This window comes from Crotalus tigris, unplaced genomic scaffold, assembly GCF_016545835.1.
Source record: "Crotalus tigris isolate CLP2741 ecotype Arizona unplaced genomic scaffold, ASM1654583v1 scf7180000018016.4438896, whole genome shotgun sequence".
In the NCBI taxonomy this organism is placed as follows: domain Eukaryota; kingdom Metazoa; phylum Chordata; class Lepidosauria; order Squamata; family Viperidae; genus Crotalus; species Crotalus tigris.
Genome location: NW_024096778.1, coordinates 745,361 through 767,977, shown reverse-complemented (window position 1 = coordinate 767,977; position 22,617 = coordinate 745,361). Strand labels below are relative to the sequence as shown.

At 36.5% G+C, this 22,617-nt stretch overlaps 1 protein-coding gene across 8 annotated transcripts in view; it reads right to left on the bottom strand.

The window, feature by feature from the left end:
- The window catches only part of COL12A1 (collagen type XII alpha 1 chain), a 135,524-nt gene that overhangs the window by 59,033 nt on the left and 53,874 nt on the right, over nt 1-22,617 (bottom strand). For 5 of the 8 annotated variants that reach the window (XM_039346632.1, XM_039346633.1, XM_039346630.1 and 2 more), the window contains 14 exons: nt 18,409-18,678; nt 15,357-15,623; nt 11,327-11,519; nt 10,487-10,608; nt 8,961-9,110; nt 8,761-8,880; nt 7,889-8,053; nt 7,626-7,772; nt 6,276-6,418; nt 4,808-4,937; nt 2,529-2,674; nt 2,089-2,218; nt 1,224-1,363; nt 143-272 (listed from right to left, as the gene is read on the bottom strand). In XM_039346632.1, coding sequence (XP_039202566.1) covers nt 143-272; nt 1,224-1,363; nt 2,089-2,218; nt 2,529-2,674; nt 4,808-4,937; nt 6,276-6,418; nt 7,626-7,772; nt 7,889-8,053; nt 8,761-8,880; nt 8,961-9,110; nt 10,487-10,608; nt 11,327-11,519; nt 15,357-15,623; nt 18,409-18,678 — 2,253 coding nt within the window. The remainder of the gene's footprint in view (nt 1-142; nt 273-1,223; nt 1,364-2,088; nt 2,219-2,528; nt 2,675-4,807; nt 4,938-6,275; nt 6,419-7,625; nt 7,773-7,888; nt 8,054-8,760; nt 8,881-8,960; nt 9,111-10,486; nt 10,609-11,326; nt 11,520-15,356; nt 15,624-18,408; nt 18,679-22,617) is intronic. The other 3 variants (XM_039346637.1, XM_039346635.1, XM_039346636.1) reach the window with 1 other exon arrangement.

The window sequence follows — 22,617 nt, the reverse complement described above, 5'->3', positions numbered from 1 at the left end:
TACACAAATGCAACACACAACTCTAGCCATCTGTTTTAACTAATAACGCCACAATATCCTAACATCCTATAAAACCATATTTTAGGCCACACACTTTGTATGAGAATCTGAAGAAGCCCATTAAATAACAGCATTGACTTACAAGTGGTGGCTTCTGCTGCTACTGGCACAGAGAGCCCATCATCATATTCTGCAGCAAGTTCTACATGGTAGAGTGTTTTTGAAAAAAGATCAGGAAGAGATGTGCTGGTCTGGGATGGATCCACTTTCACCTGAATAAACAAAGTAGCCAAATTTCTTTCTTGACACTTATTTTTCCCAGGCAGTAGAAAGTTTACAACTATTTCTAATATATTAGAATTCTAATATATTATTAATAATATATTATTAATAATAACACCTGGATTTAACTAAGCAATATGTTTATTTTCAAATGAGTTACATTATCAGACATTAAACTGTGTATTTTATCTGGGATTCTTTCAGACATTGAAAGAATAAAATTCTACACTTCTCCAGCGATCAACTTAAAACATGTGGCACTTTATTCAATCTGTTTGAGAAGTGCAAGGATAATCTGCCATTTGTAGCTGTTCAAACTAGTATTCTGATATCTGGGGTGAGCATCACATTCATTCAAATCCTGAGTTGATTCAAAGAGATGCTATGGCCCTCACAATATATTTCCATGTGTGATGATGTCATCATGCACATGAGAAAAATTACATTATTCTCAACATGTCATTTTATGTGAATACCATAAATCAAAATGAATTTAATTTGTTGCATGACAACCCCATTTCCATTGCATCAAGATGTGGCAAATCAAGTTTTCACTGTGGTTATTCTCCCTGTTTCTACTACAATGTTTTCTAAATGACTGAATCAGTATAAAACCAAATATTGTCTATTTTTTATACAGCCTGATTATCCATCTCTATGCTAATGTTCTCATTTAAAAAATTTTTTTATTTTAAAAGCCCCCTCTTTTTTTGCTATGCAGGTTTACATATCATCCAATTAAGTTGTATATTTTGCTTGTAATAATAAATGATCCTGCTCATCATACAGTATAATCACAGTATCAGTATTAAAGTCAAAGGAACTAAAATCATTTGATCTTAATTTTACAGATCATGGACTTTGGCTCCTGTTTATTTTTTAACAATACTTATAAAATGATCCTGATTTAATATTTAATTTATTTTTACACACAGATTTACCTCTTTTACATCATCTTCTTCAGCTGCTTTATATTTCACTATGTAATTACGAACTTTTCCTGGAGCGTGATCCCAATTGACTTTCATGCTGCTGTGAGTGATATCACTTAGCCTTAGTCTTTTTGCTCCACTTAAAGGTACTGAAAAATAAACATAGTATTGCCCAAGTTCTTAGATAATATTCTTCTAAATCAATCAATCAATCAATAAATAAATAACATATAGCCAACCTATCCTACTTTGAATTTAATTATTAAATTAATACACCATTATTAATTCACTAATTTAAATTTTTTAATTTCAAAACTGTTGTACAGAACTGCGGATAAAGACAAAGGTTTTGAAAATGGTGTCCTCATTGTTACCATTCAAGTAGGTAACATTATATATAATAAGGCCATTATCTTTAAATTTTCTGGGGAAAATACTTCCCAAAATCTATACTATCCATGAAAAATAGCTTTATAAATCCCAGCTGTTACTAGAAAAAGAATACCAATGATTGATGTTCAAGCCTAACATTCATGCTTTCAAAATACTTCATGTCAGTATCTTTTCACAAAAAGCTACCCTAACCCTTTAAGTTTAAGTCATCAAATAATCCATGCTAGCTGATGTATCTAGGAAGTACAATCCTACCAGAGCAATGGGACACTGGGGTAAGTGCTTACAACTGGCAGTAATTATACTGCAGATATATATAAAAAGGAGTTGGGTAGCACTTTTTTAATCTAAAAAGTTTTCTTAAAAGGTACAAGCTTTTTGATTTTTAGCTACCATGGGCTAACACAGCCCCCCACTTATAGAATCTCACTAATCACTAAAGCAACAGACAAAATATTTCAACAAATGGTATTATTCCTACATGTGACTTCCTGAGTGGTGAGTGGATCACTAATGAGGTCACCAAAAGTTGAATGAACTGTTAAAGTGTACTCAGTATTTGGGATCAAGTCAACCAGCTGTACATCATTCACTGATGCTCCTACCCGCATCTAGAAGAAATAAAGGAAAGAGGAAAAATATCAAAATAAAAAACAAATGTTTAAAAATGTTTTCTTAAAAAACATTTATTGTCCAGAGTTACCTTGAGGGAAGATAGGCGGCTTATAATTTTTATAAATAAATAAGTAAATACATTTACAGTTTCCTGGCTTTTGCCATACTATATAGTGCACCTGTTGATGCATTTGATTTTATACTGTAAAAGGCAAATTATATCTCACTGTTTGGGTATATGGGAGCAAATATACGTATCTTCTCTCTCTCTCTCTCTCTCTCCCTCCCTCCCTCCCTCGTTGTTACCTCTTTTTCAGTTGCTGGTATTGTGGCATTGACAGGCTCATATAATAACATGTAACCAGTAGCTCCTTTTACAGGTTCCCAGCGTACACGCATTGTCCTTGAAGTGACATCATAAGCATTCAGGCTCCTCACCAAAGGGATTGCCACTGTGAAAAGCATAAATATTCACTTCAGCTACTCACATCAATATACTTATTTCCCCCTTTATCTCCCAAACATTGGTCATTTCACTTCTTTCTGGTTTGGGAAACAGAACATTGAAGGAGAGATTGTTGGATCTTTTACTTATTATACTGGGATAATGAAGGACTGCGACACTGTGACCAACCAATTCAAGCACAGTCACATCCACTGATACCCATGCAGATTTTGCTATTTGCTAAGATTTGTGTGAACAAGGTAGATATTAAATAACCTGAAACTTCTAATATAAGATTACCAATTTTCTTGTGACCAGCAGGATTAAAAAAAAAAAAAACAACCAAAGTTTCCAGAAGCGTTTTTTGTCTCATGCCTAATCGCATCGTGATGCCATCGGAGTATGCAGGGCCAATTTTGTTTAGCCCACCTTAGAAGGGTTGATAATGCTAAAAACATCCATTTCATCCTATAACCCTCAAACTTAAAATTCAGGCTTTAATTGTTGTTGCTACTTATTCAAATGGTTTGGAAACCACAGGGGAAAAAAATCCATAGAGGAAGAGGAAGCTTGAGTAGCTTCATGAAGGCCAGGCAGCAGAATCCAGATGACTCATCCTTCCTCTGGCGTAGGGCCAGTGACTCGTCTCTAGCTTGGTAGGTAACTATCCCAGGTCCCTACTAAAAAATATAGCACTCCTTTGGGAACAAATTATCAAATTGAATATTCCATGCCTGGTTAAGGATCAGGTAGATAAATAATGTCAAAAAACCCTACGAAGAGTCAATTTTATTAAGCAATTGCTTCATGTGACTGATTCTTACCTTTTATGCAATGTTTTTTATAAGTCTCTTTCCATTCCATGGTCTGAGCAACAATAGGCAAATTCTTTTTTGCTTAATATATTACAGATATTAGAGTTCCAGTATTTCTTGTTTTAAATCCTGGACTCTTTTTAACTAAGTCAAGGACACATGTTAAGAGGTTATGATTTCTTTAAAAAAAAAAAACTACGTGGCTTATTTATGGTTTATGTATATTCTTTCATTCAATTTACTGTATGTGCACCACCCAAAGTGCGATACATCTCTAGGCAGTTAACATCTGGTTGAAAGCCACAAACAAACATTTCAAAGCAAAACACTAATGCACATCACATCTGATGCCTCTCACGTGTCTATCTACTCCCCCCCCAGAACATTGACCACAACCAGCCTCAGATGAAGGAGGAGATCCACTGCAAGCCTGTCCCCCCCCTCCCAACCCCGGGCTGACAGACACTGAGAGAGCAAGAGACCACCAAACATGCCAGAAATAACTCTCAAGTGCCACTTCAGTATTCTATACAAATCTGGAACAGATCCTGATCCATCTCAGACTGGACAGCATCAGTGAAGGCAGCTGAAAGTTCCCAAAGATCATAAGTTTGGGAAGCTCCACAACCAACATAGCCAATGTCAAGCAGCTCAAATAGGGGAGCTGCTGTGTAGCAGGGAAGGTGGTGCAGTAGCAACAGCCCCATGTGATCCCTAGAATTTCACAAAGATGGCTTCTGGTGACTATCCAGAGTTATTCTTCTGAAAGCCATCAGTTTCCCAGATGCCTAGGGACATTCTATCAACTCTGTCTTGGGGATGCAGCAAGCGCAACACTTGAAACACAGTGAGCAAAGTACTAAAACATCTCCATTCCTCACCCCATCAGTCATATCCAGGTCTCTTGGGAAGAATTCAGAGGACTGCAATGTGAAATCAGTAGGCAACTTTTACATATCAGCTTCAATATCATCTATGGAGATTCTCGATCATCCAGGTCATGGTTGTCCCAAAGGGGCTTTTCCAGAAGGCAACGGGACTTCCTTAGTTTTTTTCCTTTGAAAACGTTTTGCTTCTCATCCAAGAAGCTGGAACTGAAGAAGCTTCTTGGATGAGGAGCAAAACATTTTCAAAGGAAAAAAATAACCAAAGTCCAGTTGCCTTTTGGAAAAAGCACCTTTGGGCCAGTTTCAATATCATGCACTACCTAAGGCCAGTCACTTATCAAACAAAAAGTGAAGGATGTTTGCCATACATTTTATTAATATTATTTGTATGCACTAACAATTATTCAGTATGTCTATTATTTTGGAATATTCACTTACATGTTGTTTCAGTCCCTTTTAATGGTTCACTACTGGTTCCTTCTACAATAGAAAATACATTCACAACATATTCTGTTTCAGGCTTGAGGCCAGTGAGGACAGTAGTGGTGTCCGAACGACTTACAAAGACCTGAATAAAAATAAATAAAACAAAAACAGATATAATTGAACATATTTCACAAATAAATGTAAAATATACACAGTTATCTTAGTTCAGGTACTAAATAATTTAAAATAGGACTTAAGTTATCCCTGTAGCAGATGTAATAGTATATATGTGATGCCAAAAGCTGTAAAATATGAATTATTTGGAAAATTAGGGTGTGTAACTCTTAATATCCTTACTGTAAGTTTCACTGCATCATGGCTGAAATCTATCTGGAATATGCAATCACAGAAGACAGCAGAAAAGTGTACTATATGTACAGTATATAAATTGGCTACCATCTCTCTGTATATGAGGGTTTAGGGGCTGTTTCAAATACATACTGCACTAAGAAACCAGCCAACTGTGGCTCCAAATATAGGAATATGAATATATATGTACACACATATATATTTATAAAACTGCAACATACAAAAGAATGATAATAAATATATCATATAGTAAACATATACGAAAATAGGAAAGGGAAAAAGAGATAATGTTTACATGCAGTAAAAGCTCTGTTACTACAGTATATAACTTCTCTTCAGCTACAGAGTTTTTCCTTTCTCCCCTCCCCTCCCCTCCTGGGGCTTCTTCTAATCATGTCTATTATTTGCAAATGGTTAAAAAGCCTGTGTTAATGCTCCTAAGTATTCTGGATGTTATGGCATCCAGATAATTATGGTAGGATGCAAACTGCCTGGTTGCCACATGGGAGACATTATTTTTGTATAATCAATTCCAGCACTAGCACTAGCCTGAGGATCAACTTAAACACAACTACGCTATTGGGGAAATAAGCATTAAATTAATGCCCATAACCAATCAATCCCTTCTGTTTAATACCAACCCTTACTTGATTGGACTGGTTAAGCAATACAGTGTAAGGACTCTACTCCAAGAAAGACACCCATTGCTATTGTTATTAGTATTGAGTAATACGGTACTAATGCGGGATCAGGAATTCTGGGAGATGAAGCCCAGGAATGGTAAAGTTAGCCGTAGCTGACCATCCTTGCTATAAAGTACAGTGTATCTCTTCTTCCAGCACCCAATCAGCCCAGCAGTCCCAGCCATTCTGAACCAGTATCAATAAGATATCACTTATTGCCTTTCTGTGTTTAATTTGGTACTATGTAAAAAGGAAACATTTTGCTCAAGTACTTTGAGGATAGTTTAAGACTTACCTACCAGCCATCCATGCATGCATATATTCACCATATGGTTTAATCAGAAACAGTGGAATTTAGGAATCTTAAACTAAGCAAAATACCCCCCCCCCTAAAATAAGAAATAAAATAATTTGTCTCCACATCTGACCTCCTGTGGTGTGCCTCCTTGGGCAGGATAATATTCAACTCTGTATCTATCTACACTCTCAGTGGGTGCAGTCCAAGACACTCTGAACGAAAGAGGGGTCACTTCAGAAGTAACTAGATTAGTGGGTGGCAGAGACAAATCACCTGTTGGGACAAGAAATAAATGGAATTTATGGTAAGGAAGTCTTGATGATGAGAAGATTTGCCAGAGATGAATCATAATTGAAGCAACAAAATATCTAAAGATGTTTTTTCTTAAGCGCATAAGAACACTTTATTATCAAGTATTTATTATTTAAATATTAAAGCCATTTATGTAGTGAATGGAGCTGTATCTGAACCACATTAACAGAAGTTATAGGAAAACAAACTGTGCACAATGAGAGAAAATCTGAGCAAATCTGGAAAACTGGTAACAATCTCCCTTTTGCTGGATGTATTCAAACTGAAACTGAACCCGTCAAAATGCTTTAGGGCAGTGGTGGCGAACCTATGGCACGCGTGCCAGAGGCGGCACTCAGAGCCCTCTCTGTGGGCACACGGGCCATGCTCCGGAGATGGCAACAGTCCCTCTTCAACCAGCCGCCTGCTAACTCGGCAAGGTCCCACGTGGCCGGATGCATCCCAGCACCCATGCGCTCGCTGGCCTCTGTGTGCAGGGGCCAATGGTGTCAGACAACAGCCGCCTCGGCCCCTGACTTGCCTTGCTCTGTGACAATGGCATCCGCACCCTGCCTCACCTCGCCCCGCAGGACGAGCCTCCTGCCCACCACCCCATCTGCCAGAGACCCCCTGGATCTCCCCCAACCCTTCCCGGCCCCCACGTGCATCCTTCCCCACAAGCAACATCAAGGTGATCACACCCACCTTGTCCACACCCACCCAGTCTGCCATGACCACCAAAGCTACACCCACCCAGAGGGCCACGCCCACGTGACACCTGACAATAAATAAGTGGGTTTTGGGTTGGGGTTGCAGTTTGGGCACTCGGTCTCTAAAAGGTTCGCCATCACTGCTTTAGGGCGCGAAAACAAGAATTAAGCATCATATTGGCCTTAACGGTCTTAATCTTCCATTTCAACTCTATGATTCTAATGAGACAAGGCATCCTAATAAAAATCATTCTGTGATTGAACATTTTAATATGTGTCATTTCCCTATGCATATATGAAATACATAAGGGTATAGACATTGCATGGCAAGAGAAAACAAATATGAAAAGAATTGCATTCCTATGTAGACCAGAGAAATGGATATCTTGTTCAGAAACTCTACTTGACCACATTCCAGGAGAAATTAAGCAGACACCTTTTTCTTAAGCACAAAATAAATCTCAAAGGGGTAAACATACCTGATGCTTTCACGCTATTGCACAAATTATCAGTGACACTATCAACAATATTAACCAGAAGGTTAAAATCTTCAACATTGAAAGCATGGGTGTCATCCGGATCACTTGCAATCTGCTTCAATTCATTCACATCCGCATTTTTAATACCTTAAAAACCATGAGATAATACATTTTAAGTGATTATTTAAGTAATCATCTAGAGATGAGCAAAAATATATTCCAACCCCTTTCTATATTTGATTTCCTCTTCATCTGATACTCACCGATAGCAAAGATCTCCACTCCCTGTTCCTTCAATCTGTCTGATGGAATATTTATGTCATCCTGTGACTTGCCATCAGTAATGAGGACAGCAATTTTTTTAGCTCCAGGCCTCAAGCCAGCTTCAGTCTTAAAACTGTTTCTTAAGATGAAGTTCAAAGCCATTCCTGAAATCACATATTTAAAATGAGGAACTCAATATTTATTGGCCTTTTTTCTGCTCAGAAAGTAAACCTCTAAAAATATTATAGCCTAATTTACTAGTAGATCAGTTCTTCCTGATCTACTTGGAAGCCTTTTATACTTTCCTTTTATTAGAACAATAATTCTATTCTTGTGAGACTAAAGGTTGCCAGATAAGATATCTGTTCCTGGCCCATTCACAACAGAAGCAGCAAAACCTCCAATACAATTACCAAAGTCTCTCACTCCTACTTGGGGGTCACTGTAGATCAAGATAGTTTCTTTCATAAGATAGGAAATGTGAGGACTGGACTACCAAAGGAACAGTGATACAGTACTACTCTTTAGAATCATACAATTTTGTGAGTCGTTTTTTTCCAGTATAACGTATGCTGAAAAAAATCAGTAGCAAAATAGAGAGCTAATTTGGTCTAGTGGTTAAGGCACCAGTCTGGAAAGCAGGAGACTGTGAGTTCAAATTCTGCCTTAGCCATGAAAGCCAGCTGGGTGACTTTGGCCAGTCATTCTCTGTCAGACCAACCCCCACCTCACAACCCCACCTTGTTGTTTTGAGGAAAATAGGAGGAGAAAGAAGGTGTACTGGATATGTATGCTGCTCAAATTATTTGTTAAGAATAAATAATAAAGGTGGGATATACATACATACATACACACATACATATATACATACCTGTTAGGGTGTTGCCTCCTTTATATGGCAAATTGGCCACAGCGTCCAATAAACTCTGTTTAGTTGAATGGGCATTGAGGTTCCATTCTGTTCTTGGATCTCCACTATACTGTGCAAGAGCTGGGGAGAAAATGTAGTGTAATTATAATTTGTCTTAGAATAGCATAACTCAAAATATTCCAATTCACTTCGAAACTTACCGACTTGCACTTTGTCTGGACCAATATCAAATACTTGAACAATGCTAGCAATAAAGCTCCGGACTGTTTTAAAATTTGTTCGACCAATGCTCCAAGAACCATCCACCAGCAATACAATATCTGCTTCAGTTCTGGTTTTACATTCTAAGCCTATTGCAGCAATCAGAATAAATCTGAGTTAGTTACAAACAACTTTTTTTTTCCAATCCTGCCTTACAATATACATAAAATGAAGATTTTAATTCACTTGAAGTTCTTCTATGTACGTCTTAACTCACTGAAATTCTTCTATGATCATTTCATTTCTTGCTAATAATGAAAAAGATGTCCAAGGTTGCATATATTATTAATTTAAAAATATTATTGTCATATGTACTGCATACTGATTAGATGGACACAACCTAAGTAAACTTAAATAAGTAATCAACGATATTCATCAGTTCAAATCAAGAATGCTTAATGTCTAAATTATAGGTATTAGAAATGATCTTTAGAGCTTAATATACACATGAACAGCTATATTTGCTAATTAATGCAGATGGTGCAGATATTTTCACATTTAAATCACAAAAGGAAGCACAACACAAATAAGATAACAGAAACAAACACATAAAAGAGTGGAAGTGACAAAACACACACATTTAAAAAAAGTATTAAATGCTTAGAAAGAAAACAATACTGGGGATTTTCAATGTATGAGAATAAAAATGAGAGTTCACTTTCCATATGTTGAAAATGACAGTATATTTATTACAAAGCAAAAACAGCACAGAATATTTAAACAATCCTTTCAACACCTATTGTAATTTTTAAAATGCATTCGTCCTCCTCCTCTTTGCTCTGAAGTTCATGTTATCAGCTGCAAAACATTCTGGCTTCCTGCCATCGCAGCTTCTGATCTTTACATGGAAGGAATCCCACTGAGTAAAATCAAGCACACTCATCAGAGTTAAAGATGGGTTCATCTATGTTTCACATCATTGCTCCAATATTCAGATTTACTGAGAACAGCTACTCCAAGGACCTGAAGATTTAAAAGTATGACTTTCTTCTGCGTAAAACAATAAATTCTGAACTTTAATCAATACAAGGATCACAAACTGGGAAGCAGAATATAGCTTACAAATCATGCATTTTCTAACCCTGGGTCACAATCAAAAAGCTGTACTATATGTCTATCCCACGCCACTACACATATTTCAATGCCATGGGAGCAATACTGGGAATGGAGATATCTAAAATCTGTGCTGAAATGGCAGACTAAAATAACCCTAAAGACTAGGTGGAATTATGCATGCAAACAGACTTTCCATAATTTGAAAAGTCTTCCAAATGGAAAAATCAATGCTACGTGTTACATAAAGATTCCTACTTCTCCATTTGAGAATTCTGGCAGATAAACTGCGTGGTTTTACATAAAGATAGCATGCTTTAAAATACTGTCATACATAGATGTTACTATCACAATGTTCTATAAAAGCTCTTACTTCATTTATTGAACACCATGCACTGTTTTCCTCATTTACCTTTATGTAATACTGACACATCTGGAACATCTGCAAGTGTTGTCTTTTCTTCTCCAATCAGAGGCATACTTTCACCTCCTTCAAACATTCCAAATACATTGACTTTATAAGAAGTGTCTGCCCTGCATGATTGAAAGATAGACATGTGCTATATATATTAGAGCAAAATGGTTTATGCAGATTCTTTCACTGTTTTTTTTCCCTAGCATGTTTAAAAATTGAGAATATATATGTTCCCCCCAACACACACACACACACACAAATACACACTTTGATAATCCCATAAAATATGATTAGGCTAGGAGAGAGAGGGACTCAACTAAAATAATTGAAAAAAATGTGGGTCTGGACTAGAGATTGAAATCTGAATTGCTGTATTCCTAATCCTGATACTCAAACCGTTATATCATAACAGGTTTTCTTCAAATTTTAGAGAATTAGAGGGAATTAATAGTAGGCTTTCTGAAATCTTGAGTACCATACACCAGATATACTGGAGGTGTATGAAATGACTTTATTGCAGGACATTACAGCCCACTGTACTCAATAGTATTGCTTCAATGGGACAATTATATTCTAGCCATTGTACAAAACATATACATTATCCAGCAAAAAGATTCAACATTCTAAGACTCAATCTCATCTTCTAGTGAAAAACTGGTGTATTTTATTGGAAGATTTCAATCCTGCAATTCTGTCTTCAGTAATTAGGGTAGACTTCAAAATAGATTTTTAAAAATGTCAGACTGTTAACATTAAGATGGGGAAGGGATTTCAATAAATACTGCTTACATTTATAACAAGAAACACTGAAATTGAAGAAAGTTATGATCAGCTTACCTCAGCTCCTCCAATACAACAGTATTGTCATATGGCCCAAGTACCAATTCACCAAGTTGTCTGTTTTCTCCACTTGGATGGAAAGTGACTTTGTACCCTTTAACTTCCCCAGGGGCTGGCTCCCAGGTTACACGAAAGCTTGACCTTGTAGGATCTGAAGTCTGCAGATTTTTGGGAGGTTTAAATGGAGAAGCTAGAAAAGTCAAACAATACTCATTGAATCCAATGTGAGCTGTACCCACTGGATAAATGTGTCAGGGCCATTGTACATGTTCTATGAAACAAATAGCAGTTTCAAAATTTTACTCAGACAGATCCAACACTGTCAGATACACGTTTTTGCTTATGTTGTGGTATTTATTTCTTTTACTTTCATGACCTCAATAATTTTGAAATCTTCTGAAGTAGATTTTTAGAGCATGCAGAGAAAGCTGGAGGGGAAGGGGCTTAAGACAAAACCCTGTTTTGTCTTACTTACAAAAGCAGTATCATCTATGGAATAACGTAACTGAATCCATACAATCAGAAAAAAATGTGCCATCTTTCTCTTTTCCACCATTTTGGATTCTATCAGCATTGGAGGCCTTACACTTGCATTTAATATTTTCAAAAAATAAGACATCCACCCAGAGTTTCTTTTTCATTCTGTAGATATTTCGAGATAATTTTAGATAATTTATTATTATTTCTGCTGCTGCTGCTGCATTTGTATCCATTTTGCAGAAATCATAAATCAAATGGAAAAAGAAGTGATTTCAAAACAAATAGGGGAACTTAACTAATTAACAATTGAATAGTCATTTGATGCCAAATAATTGATTCAGTATTTAGCACCAATTTGCTTATCTTAAGGAATGCCTCAGTGGAAGAAAGTTGATTTATTGCCTACATTACAAATATTAAAATAAGATGAAAAACTTGAAAAACTGTATCTGCTAATTAACATAATTTCAAATGGACTAAGATGTAAATTTCTTTTCCAGAATTATACAAAAATACATTTGTGCACCTGGAAACAGAGGTCAACAGCTCATACCTCTTATAAAGTATGTTATAGTCCTATAAGATTATGTCTTAAATTTACTTCTGAGGTGCCAAAATCATATGTGGATTTTCACTTTAGTAACAATCCATTATTACTGTTCATTATTGACAGGTTACAATGGTAAATCTTTAGGACACTTTAAGGTGTTCTATAAGCAGTGCAGCAAATAAAGATTAAATGGCACTGGATGTAAAGCACAAAATAAGCAAAAATTAAGTTCCTTCTTAATTCAACTGGTTTTTTTTTCTGTTTCAAGCTATCCCATATGTGCATAGTTTTTCTTTCTTTTTTTTTTACTAAAATGGCACTCATTCAATCTCAAAGAGCAAAAGCCAAGGATTTTGGTAAGGGATGAAACAGAAACAGCATTGCTTTTTAAACTCCCAAGCAGACAATGCATTAGAATGCCAAGGACTATATTTAGGATCTTAGGAAAGAAGAGGATAATCGCAGAATGCTCAGGACGTAACTCCAAGATCCTATCAAATTTCTGTTCTCATTCAGAATCAGCTTGAAAATACTTCTTATAATCACTTCAAACTACAGCTTCTAAGGCAGCAATCAGAAATCTACGTGAGAAGTCCCACGAGTACCAGACAGTAAGAATAATGGTAAGAGATTGTAGAACAGGAGTCTTCAAACTTGGCCCTTTTATGACTTGTGGACTTCAAGTCCCAGAATTCCTCAACCAGCTTTGCTAGCTAAGGAATTCTGGGACTTAAAGTCCACAAGTCATAAAAGGGCCAAGTTTGAAGACCACTGTTGTAGAGGTTGAGATCCAGCAACAATTAAAGGGCCAAAGTTCTCTAAACCTTCCCTGAAGGAACAGATTTAGTACACTGTTCTACACACTCTTCTACTGAACCTCTAACCATAGATTATACTTCAAATACATGGGAAAGCTTGAGATTCTCATATATTTCTCCTGTGTTCCAGGTAATCACAACCAGTTGCAAATTAAATGAACTATGTCATAGTCTTAGGACAAAGCTATCAGATCTAGGCTGCAAATATCTGGACTGCTAAAGGGCAACAACAATGCCAAAAGCTTTCATTTTTTGCTACCTTCTAATGGTCATTTGAACTTCAGACAACATCTAGTGCAGTGGTTCTCAACCTGTGGGTCGGGACCCCATTTGGGGTCGAATGACCATTTCACGGGGGTCACCAAACCATGCTGTCCGCCATTTTTTTCCCTTTTCCCTAGCTGTCCTATTCCCTCTTATTGGTGGCCACACCCACTTGGGGGTCACCACAACATGGGGAACTGTATTATGGGGTCACGGCATTAGAAAGGTTGAGAATCACTGATCTAGTAGCCCTACTTTAGGAGTAATTTACTGAGCCACTTAAAAATATTTTTTGTTTGCTGCTCCTTTCTTTTATTTATTTATTTAATTTATTTATATGCCGCCCAATCCCAAAGGACTCAGGGCGGTGTACAAAATTAAAACAATCATCGAGAATAAAACAATAAAATAATTCAATCATACCGCAAGTCCGATCATGTCCCCCCCCGGGGACATCAGCCCCAGGCCTGCCAGAACAGGAGAGTTTTAACGGCTTTCTTAAAGGCCGGCATGGTGGGAGTTGTTCGAACCTCGGGGGGAAGTTGATTCCACCAGGTCGGAGCCACCACAGAAAAGGCCCTTCCCCGAGGGCCCGCCAGCCGACATTGTCTGGCTGACGTGACCTGAAGGAGGCCCAATCTATGGGACCTCACCGGTCTCTGGGAACTGTGTTGCAGTATGCGGTCCTGTAAGTAACCTGGCCCTATGCCATGAAGGGCTTTAAAGGTGATAACCAACACCTTGAATTGCGTCCGGAGACCCACAGGAAGCCAGTGCAGCTCGCGGAGGATAGGTGACACGTGGGCGTACCTTGGTGCGCCCACAATTGCTCTCGCGGCTGCATTCTGAACCAACTGCAGCCTCCGAACGCTCTTCAAGGGTAGCTTTTAACAGTGCCAGTTGAAGGATATGTGATGTCCCTTGGCCACGTTGATATGTGCTGAAATTAAGCCTATGAACAGGCAGTCCTCGGCTTACAAGTTTAGTGACCATTCAAAGTTACAACAAAGTGACTTATGACTGGTTTTCACACTTACAACCATTGCAGTATCCCCATAGTCATGTGATCAAAAGTCGGATGCTTGGCAACTGACTCATATTTATGACGGTTGCAGTGTCCCGGGGTCATGCGATCACCTTTTGTGACCTTCTTACAAGCAAAGTCAATGGGGAAGCCAGATTCACTTAACAACCGTGTTACTAACTTAACAGCTACAGTGATTCATTTAACAACTGTGGCACAAAAGGTCATAAAATGGGGAAAAATTCATTTAACAAATGTTTCACTTAGCAACAAACACGTTGGGCTCAATTGTGGTTGTAAGTCAAGGGCTACCTGTATAGTGTATTATTGAAATCCCACACAAGGATCCCAACGGCAGAAATTCTAATAAATTAAGTGCCATATTAGCAACAGTAGCAGCAGCTTTCAAAACTATGAGACCATCAAACAAATATGAAATAATGCGGGTAGGAAAGAGTACATTGAAGCAAAAGATTCAGGGCTTCATCAGAATTTAGGCCAGAAAAATTCCTTATTATGGCCTCATTTGCTGTGTACTATTATGAGCTACCTTCTCTAGTCCTCCAGCCTATCAACTACAATTAATTGAAGATTAACCCAAGGATCAGTTTAGTTCTTGTATTGCCTGAAAGGACAGAAAGTTTATAGTGCATCCATGAAGGCCAATCTTACCACAACTTAGGAAGGAGAAATGGCAGCATTTTTAGACAACTGCCAGGTAGGGCACACACACACTTAATAGCAATTTAAATACTAAATAAGCCTTTAAAAATAAACAAATAATTATACCACATATTTCAATCTCTTAAACTAGGAACTTTTGAACTTGTAAACTTTATGCATTTTGGCTACACGTATATACTTTTTTTAAAAAAAAAACAAAATCTGCACCTGTAGTTCCTTCGCCTTTTCTGTGTTTTCCTTCGCCAGTTTTATACGTTGGAATGACAGTAATATCATAAGTTGTTAGAGGCTGGAGACGTTTCAGCACTGTGGAGGTAACAGTCGGAGGCACTTTAGCCACTATTTGTCTTCCTCCTCTACGGGGTCGGTAAACCACACGATAGTTGATCACTTTTCCAGGTGCTGGTTGCCAAGTGACTCTCATTGTGGTCTCTTTCTCATCATCTACTTTAACAGTCCTTGCATCAGGTGACACTTTGTAGTGTAAAATGAAAAATTAAAAAACATTACTATTTCTGAACTTCATTTAATCCAATAAAAGATACACTGAATTATCTACAAAGTAAGTCAAGTTACACTAATTCTGTATACACGCCCTGCTTCCTGCTTCCCTCCAAGGCGGAATGGGACAACTCTGCCACAGCCAATTTGCCATGGCCAACTCATCACAGCCAACTCTCCACGGAACAACTCGCTGGGGGACAATTCAACAATTCAATGTAATTATTTTAAATGATTCACATTTCATTTTTCCCCTCCCTCGGCATCCTTTCTTTAATGATTCTATTCCACTATTTCTTCAATATTAGTTATCATTCTTGTCCTGCAGCAATTTGTCCCATGGCGAGTTGGCCATGGCGTGTTGTCCCACAGTAAGTTGTTGTAGATCTTCCAAAGAACACACATGAAGGAACACAGACACATACGCACACATAGAGAGGCTAAAAGTAATGGGAAATATATGGATTCAGAAAGCACTACCAAGTTTAGGGAGATCCACAATTTTTCCTGAATTTTTATGTACTGAATTTGAAGCCAAGTGTTAAGCGATGTATTTCACTATATTTTGAAGAATGATCCCTCATATCTACAATTGTTTGATATTTTTTCATATTCGTACTTAGTTCTCTCCAGCCCCCTCAAAAAAAGTCCTTTTCTACTCGCATGATTATAATGTCTTAAACAGTAAATGAACATGATACGCAAGACTGATTCTCTCCAACATCTTGTCCCAACATTTTAAATTTATACAGAATATGTCGTTTTAATCTTCTTTTATTCCACATAGAATACTTCTGTACTAGATGCCATAGTTAATTACTTTAGCACTATTAGACCAATCCTTCCTAAACATCAAAGGCATACATAAAAACGGTATCTACATTTATGGCTGACTGGAAACCCCTTTTTGCATAAAATGGAAAAAATGCACTTATGATTTGTGGTTTTAGTTATTAACAAGCTGGATAATACAAAAGAGTGAGTTTTCTTTTGTAGTTATAGAGTAAAAGATAACTTTATAATTGTATTTCTATTTGCTGCAAAAAAAGTTGGAAGCTTCTAGTTTTTCTTCTTTCTATCCTTTTTCCTTTTTTTCTTTTCTGTTTTCTTCTTATTAGTTTGTGTTAGTGTTTATGTTCTCTGTAAAACTTTTTATTAAAAAATGATAAAACAACATCAAAGGAACGCTTTGAACTTTCCAGTACTGAACATCTGGAAAGTCATGACTAGAAATAACAGGAACTAGTGATCAGAATATAAGAGGAATAGTTCTACCTATCAAATCTGAATTTTTTAACTTCACTAGTCTGTTCAAGCATACCCAGACAAAATAATGCAGAGGCATTTCTCCATAATACTGCAATCCTTGGTAATCAGTTCTTGCAACTGAAATCTCCTAACTAGAACAGTATCCAGTGCTTTTAAAAATGTGGGCAAGCCTTATATCAAAAATTGAGTTTAATCTAATCATGTAAATATTAATCAGACTTGCTCTAACCAACTTAACTTCTATTTCTAGTTTCAAAAATATAATATTTGCTAAATTTACACAAGCCCAGAACTTAAGGGAGAATTTTTACAAAATGTTTTATAGATGGCACCTTGATCCACAAAAAATGTCTATTATGTACCCTGATCTACAGCCTAAATGTTGGAGATGTGGTTGTTTGGACGCTACCTATTATCATATTTGGTGGTCGTGTAAAAATATAAAAGCTTTTTGGATTAAGATATGGTGGAATATTCAAAGAATTTTTAGAAGGAGGGTAAAATTTACCCCGCAATTATTTTTGTTAGGTATTGTTACTGATTGTGATGCTAAGGAGGTTATGTTGATGTTAAATTTGATTACAGCCGCAAGGCTGTTAGTAGGGCAATATTGGAAGAAGGAATCTTTGCCTACTTTGCAAGAGTGGTTTTTTAAGGTTTCTTATTTGCCGGAAATGGCAAAGATTTCGGCTTTTTTAAAGGAGCAATCGCAAGAGAAATTTTATGTTGTATGGGAAAAATGGATAAATTTCATACAATATAAATTAGATATAAAAAAATATCATTTAGCTTTTTTATAACTTGTATAAAAAATTTTTTTGATATTCTATAGATTGTTTTCTTTCTCTTTTTTCTTTTTTCATTTTTTTCTTTCTCCTATTCTTTTTTTTCTTCTTCTTTCTTTCTTTCTTCTCTTTTTTATTTCTTTTTAAGTACTTTTTTTTTAATGCTTATGTCATATATATTTTATTATTAATTATTTTATAAGTTGTTAAAATTTGTTTCGGTTTTTTAAAATTTTAAATAAGCCTATATTCAGTTCTGGGAAATTTGGGGAGGGGGGAGGGAGGGGTGGGTTTGGGAGGGATAGGGTGAGGGTTGTTTTGTCCTTTTTTTGTTGTTTATTTGTAAAACTTTTAAAAAATTTTCAATAAAAAAAAATATATATAATATTTGCTGATGTATCACAGAGCGATAGATGATAGATGACAGGTGGAAGAGAGACAGATAAATATATATGAGAAGGTTGGCTAGAATGCTTTGGGTTCTTTTGAGTCTACTGCAATAATTTACTCTTGCTTTCTGTTGCTTCCTACTGCTATTCCATGGTTTTAGTTGTCCTATTGTAAGGATAGTTTTTAATTTATTAGTTTATCTTTTTTAAAAAACTGCTTTAAGCATTCTAAAGGATTCGCAAAATACCAGTTTTCTAAATAAAGACTAAATAAATATACTTTGAATGCTTTGCTGTCTTCTGTATTTTATCTACCTTCAGTTGTAGCTTGTCCCTCTAGAGGTGGCCCTTCTCCACTTCTGTAGGAAGCCAAGACTGAAATCTTATACTTAGTTTCAGGTTGAAGGTTTTTTAAGACAGTATTAACTACATTTCCAGGAACTGTTGTTTCCCCAGACTGGCCATCATAAAGGGATTTCCATAGAATTTTGTAATTCTGAACTGGCCCTGGAGCTGCTGTCCATGAGACTCCAACTGAAGTATCGGTTATGTCTCTAGTAATCAGGTCACGAGGAGAACCACGTTCTTTATGAAAGAGAGAAAAATGAGAATTGTTGTGGTCAATCAACACATACTCCAATAAAATTATAACAGAACAAAGTGAATTGCCATGAAATGAAATAAAAAGCATCCTATTGACTTCAAAGATATATCCATGTAATTTCCTTGATAACAATAAAGTTGAAATTTTGGAGATTCCACAAATTATTCAGAAAAAACTTTGGATCTCACACAAATACAGCACTTTTCTCTATTCATTAAAGTACACAAATCTTTTTTCAGGGTTTAAAGAAAGGTGGTGTTGCTTTAATAAATCAAAACATCTAAAAAGCCTGAAAAATGTCCTGACACTTTAAAGAATAGTAGAAAATTCTTATGATCCAGAACATAAAAGGCCCAAAGCACATCTGAATCATTTTCAAACCAAGTACAGCCACAGTAGTTATTACTTGCCTTTTTCCAGAAAATTTTTCCAACTTTTCAGTCAAGCCTACCACCATAGTGTTTATTTTTCCAAGAATGCATCAAGGTTGGCTAGATGCAACCTTAATACAACTTAGTTATATTGTACAATTCCATTTAAGTATATTCCTTGAAAGGGGTTTCTTCCAAAATCTTATACCAGTTAAGCTACTTTAATATCAATAATTAGAGTTCTGAAAATAAGAGTGCAAACTATAAGAATACTTGTAAATACTATATTACATTAAATATTCTTGAATAATCTATAAAAATGTCATGATCTCATGAGTGCTATCCATGGGTAAAAGGGGAGGCATGCCAAAATTTGAATGAGGATGTCATTATGCAAAGTTGCATAAGTTGCATACTTGAATCTTCCATCAGAATGCAAGGATATAATAGTGACATTTATGTGATTACTATTTGTCACCATGCAGTGATTGTCATTTTGACACTATTGTGTTTTCCTGTGGATGCTACTTAGTATTATTTGATGATTTGCATGCAAATTTTAGAATCTATATGCATCAAACAGAAATTTAAAGATAACATTTTGTAGTAAAGTTATATCCTCATAAAGGTTACAATCAAATTCATAGCAATATTCAACATTCAGTTTGACCTGATATAGCTGAATGTTTTGAATTCTACCTGTTACACCTTCAAATCTCACTAAATTGGTTGTTAAATGAAGGTTTAATTCTGAAACTCAATCTCAGGAGAGTATATACCTGGAAAACTGAAAGAGACCAGATTTCAAAAGTTACTTGCATCAGATTGTTTTCATTCTTTTGTAAAGCTGCTGTTTCAAATGTGGCTTTTTCTGTTAAATAAAAGGATGTGAATGCAATCCAAATGGAAAGAAAAATGGAAAAACTTGCTTGGTAGAATGTGCTGATGTCTTATAACAAAAGGTCTTTCCATATTTTAATACAGACAGATAAACCATTTTATATTGGCTACTTTACTTTGAATCCCTTCCAGATAATGATTTTAATATTAAACTATGATATCTTCAAATACTAAAAATTCTGAACCATTAACTTTGAAGGGAATTCTATATAACCATAATAACACTGTAGCACTGTGGGGTTGTATCCAGCAATATAACATTATCCTGGCAAAAATAGATTAATAGTTTCAATTATATTAAATAGGAACTATACTCCTACGTAACTGGAGACGTCATTTATTGGCAATAAAGTATAACTCATGCCCCACACACAGCCCCCTGTAATTTTTTGATTAAAAGAATAAAAAATTGGATTTTTCCAAGCAAGCAACAAAGTAGAAACCAAAATATGAAAAAAGAAATTGAATAAGCCCTTGGCCCCAAATGGGTTTTATAGAAATGTTGCTCTCAATTTCTAAGTAAGTACAATGTAATACAGTGATTTCAGCTTCAGTGCAGAAAATAAGAAAGTGAACTATATATATTTACTCCAGCTTCATAAAAACAACTTCTCTGCCCGCTCATTCTATAAAAAAACAGACCAAATGTTTAGGACAAGACATTAAAGCTCAGAGAAACAGTGAGATGTGCCATGGGACAGAGTCAAAGATACGTTAGAATTTGGCAGTTTAATGGTAGGTATGCGCCAAGCACTGAATGCATACATTGTTTGGAAGAGGTTCCAGTGGCTCATGGATTAGTTTTCCACATATGCAGATCATTACATGCATCTCTACTATAAATACTTTAGCCTGCTGAGTTAGGAAATAAGAGGAACGTGGTCTTTACAGCTGTGCTGTTTACTTTTTCAGGCAGTCTTTCCTAAACTAGTGGCTTCGTGATTTTATTATAGGAGTTGAAGTCCAACCTTCTAGAAATCCTACATTGGAGAAATTGGCTATTTCACAATTTATCCCTTAGGATACTATTGGATTGGCTATATTACAATGTACAATCTAGGATGATTACCAAACTGTGCATGCATTTTGCTTCAAAACCTAGGATTAATGGCACATCAAGCAACCAAGTATTCAAAAAATAACAAAGCTTGGAAGCAAAATTCTATTTAGTCCTGGGGATATAACATTATTGTTCTCTATCACCCATCTGCACCTTCTGAAATACCCAATTTCAGCAACTAGAGATCCTAGAAAGAGCCTGAAAAGTCACTATATGAGGACGACTGTTCTGCATTCTTGGATTTTATATGCTTATTTTATATGCTTATTTTACTTATGTTTGACTGTTTTTAGATTGTCACGGAGTTTTTAACTCTTACGTTGAACACTGCCGAGAGACACTTTTTTTAGGAGATAGGAGGCTATAAAATATAGTAAAATAAATAAACAAATGTGATTTCAAAATTGCACAATCCTGAAAGAAGGGACAAGTTGGAATCACCGTTCAGTGACATCTGGAAGATCATTAATCTCAAATTGCAGTGCCTCTGTTCTAAAGCAGTGGCCAATTCCTCCTATTACATCCTTTTTTTCCCTCCCTTTCGCTGATGACCACTTCATTCTATCTGATGGTAGGATCTGTTCAAGCATTAAGGTAAGGAAACTGTGCTGGGCATGTGGCGAAAACCTAATTTATAATTTCATATTCATATTATATGAATACTCCCAAAATATTACTTCACTCCCATTGTTTCCATCATATTGACTCAAACACAGGAACTTCATTTGGATAGGAGTCATTTAAAACTCACAACTGTTGCTTGAACAGCAGGTGGCAGCTGCGGCATAGGAAGGGCTTTGTACAACTTCACCTGGTGCGCTTTGTTGTATCAGGAGGCCATACAGACAGTCAAGTATCCCATGATCAATGTGCTTTACACAGGACTTTACACGGGACTTGTAGTCTACCCAGAAGCATTAACTGGTCCAGAATGCACCTGCATGGGCAGTTATGGGCATGTCTCAGTCTATCCATGAAACAACCCTGGTTCTCACGCTGTACTGATTCTTAGTTTGCAATTCAAACTACGGGGTCCTGGTTACTTGAGGAACTGTGTGTCTCCCATAATATCTGCCAAGCCAATTTTGATTTGCAGGGTTGACGTGCTCCAGGTTCCTTCAGTTAAACAATGCCATCTGTCAGGGTTCTAGAAATATGTCTTCTCTGGAGCAGCACCTGCCCTCTGGAATGAGGTTCTTCCTGAGATTTGGATAGTCCCCATCCTATTGTTTACAAGGGTCTTGAAGACCTGACTCTTCGCTCAAGTCTTTGGTGAACAAAAGTGAAGATCATTTGTTTCATTTCTGTTCAGTTTGTAATTTTTGCCATTTTTTACTTTCTCAAATAATAATAATTATTAAATTTATATGCTACTCAGCCAGTGGTGGGATTCAGCCGGTTCGCTGCATTCAGAGAACCAGCTGGCTTCCAGAAGTCCAGTCTAGGCCTTGGAGGCCTGAAGGAGGCCTCCCAGGCCTAGAATGGCCCACTGGAAGTGCATGGATGTCACTTTCTGAAGTCTGTTCTAGGCCCAGGCCTGCATCGAATAAGAGAACCGGTTGTTTAGGTATTTGAATTCCACCACTGTA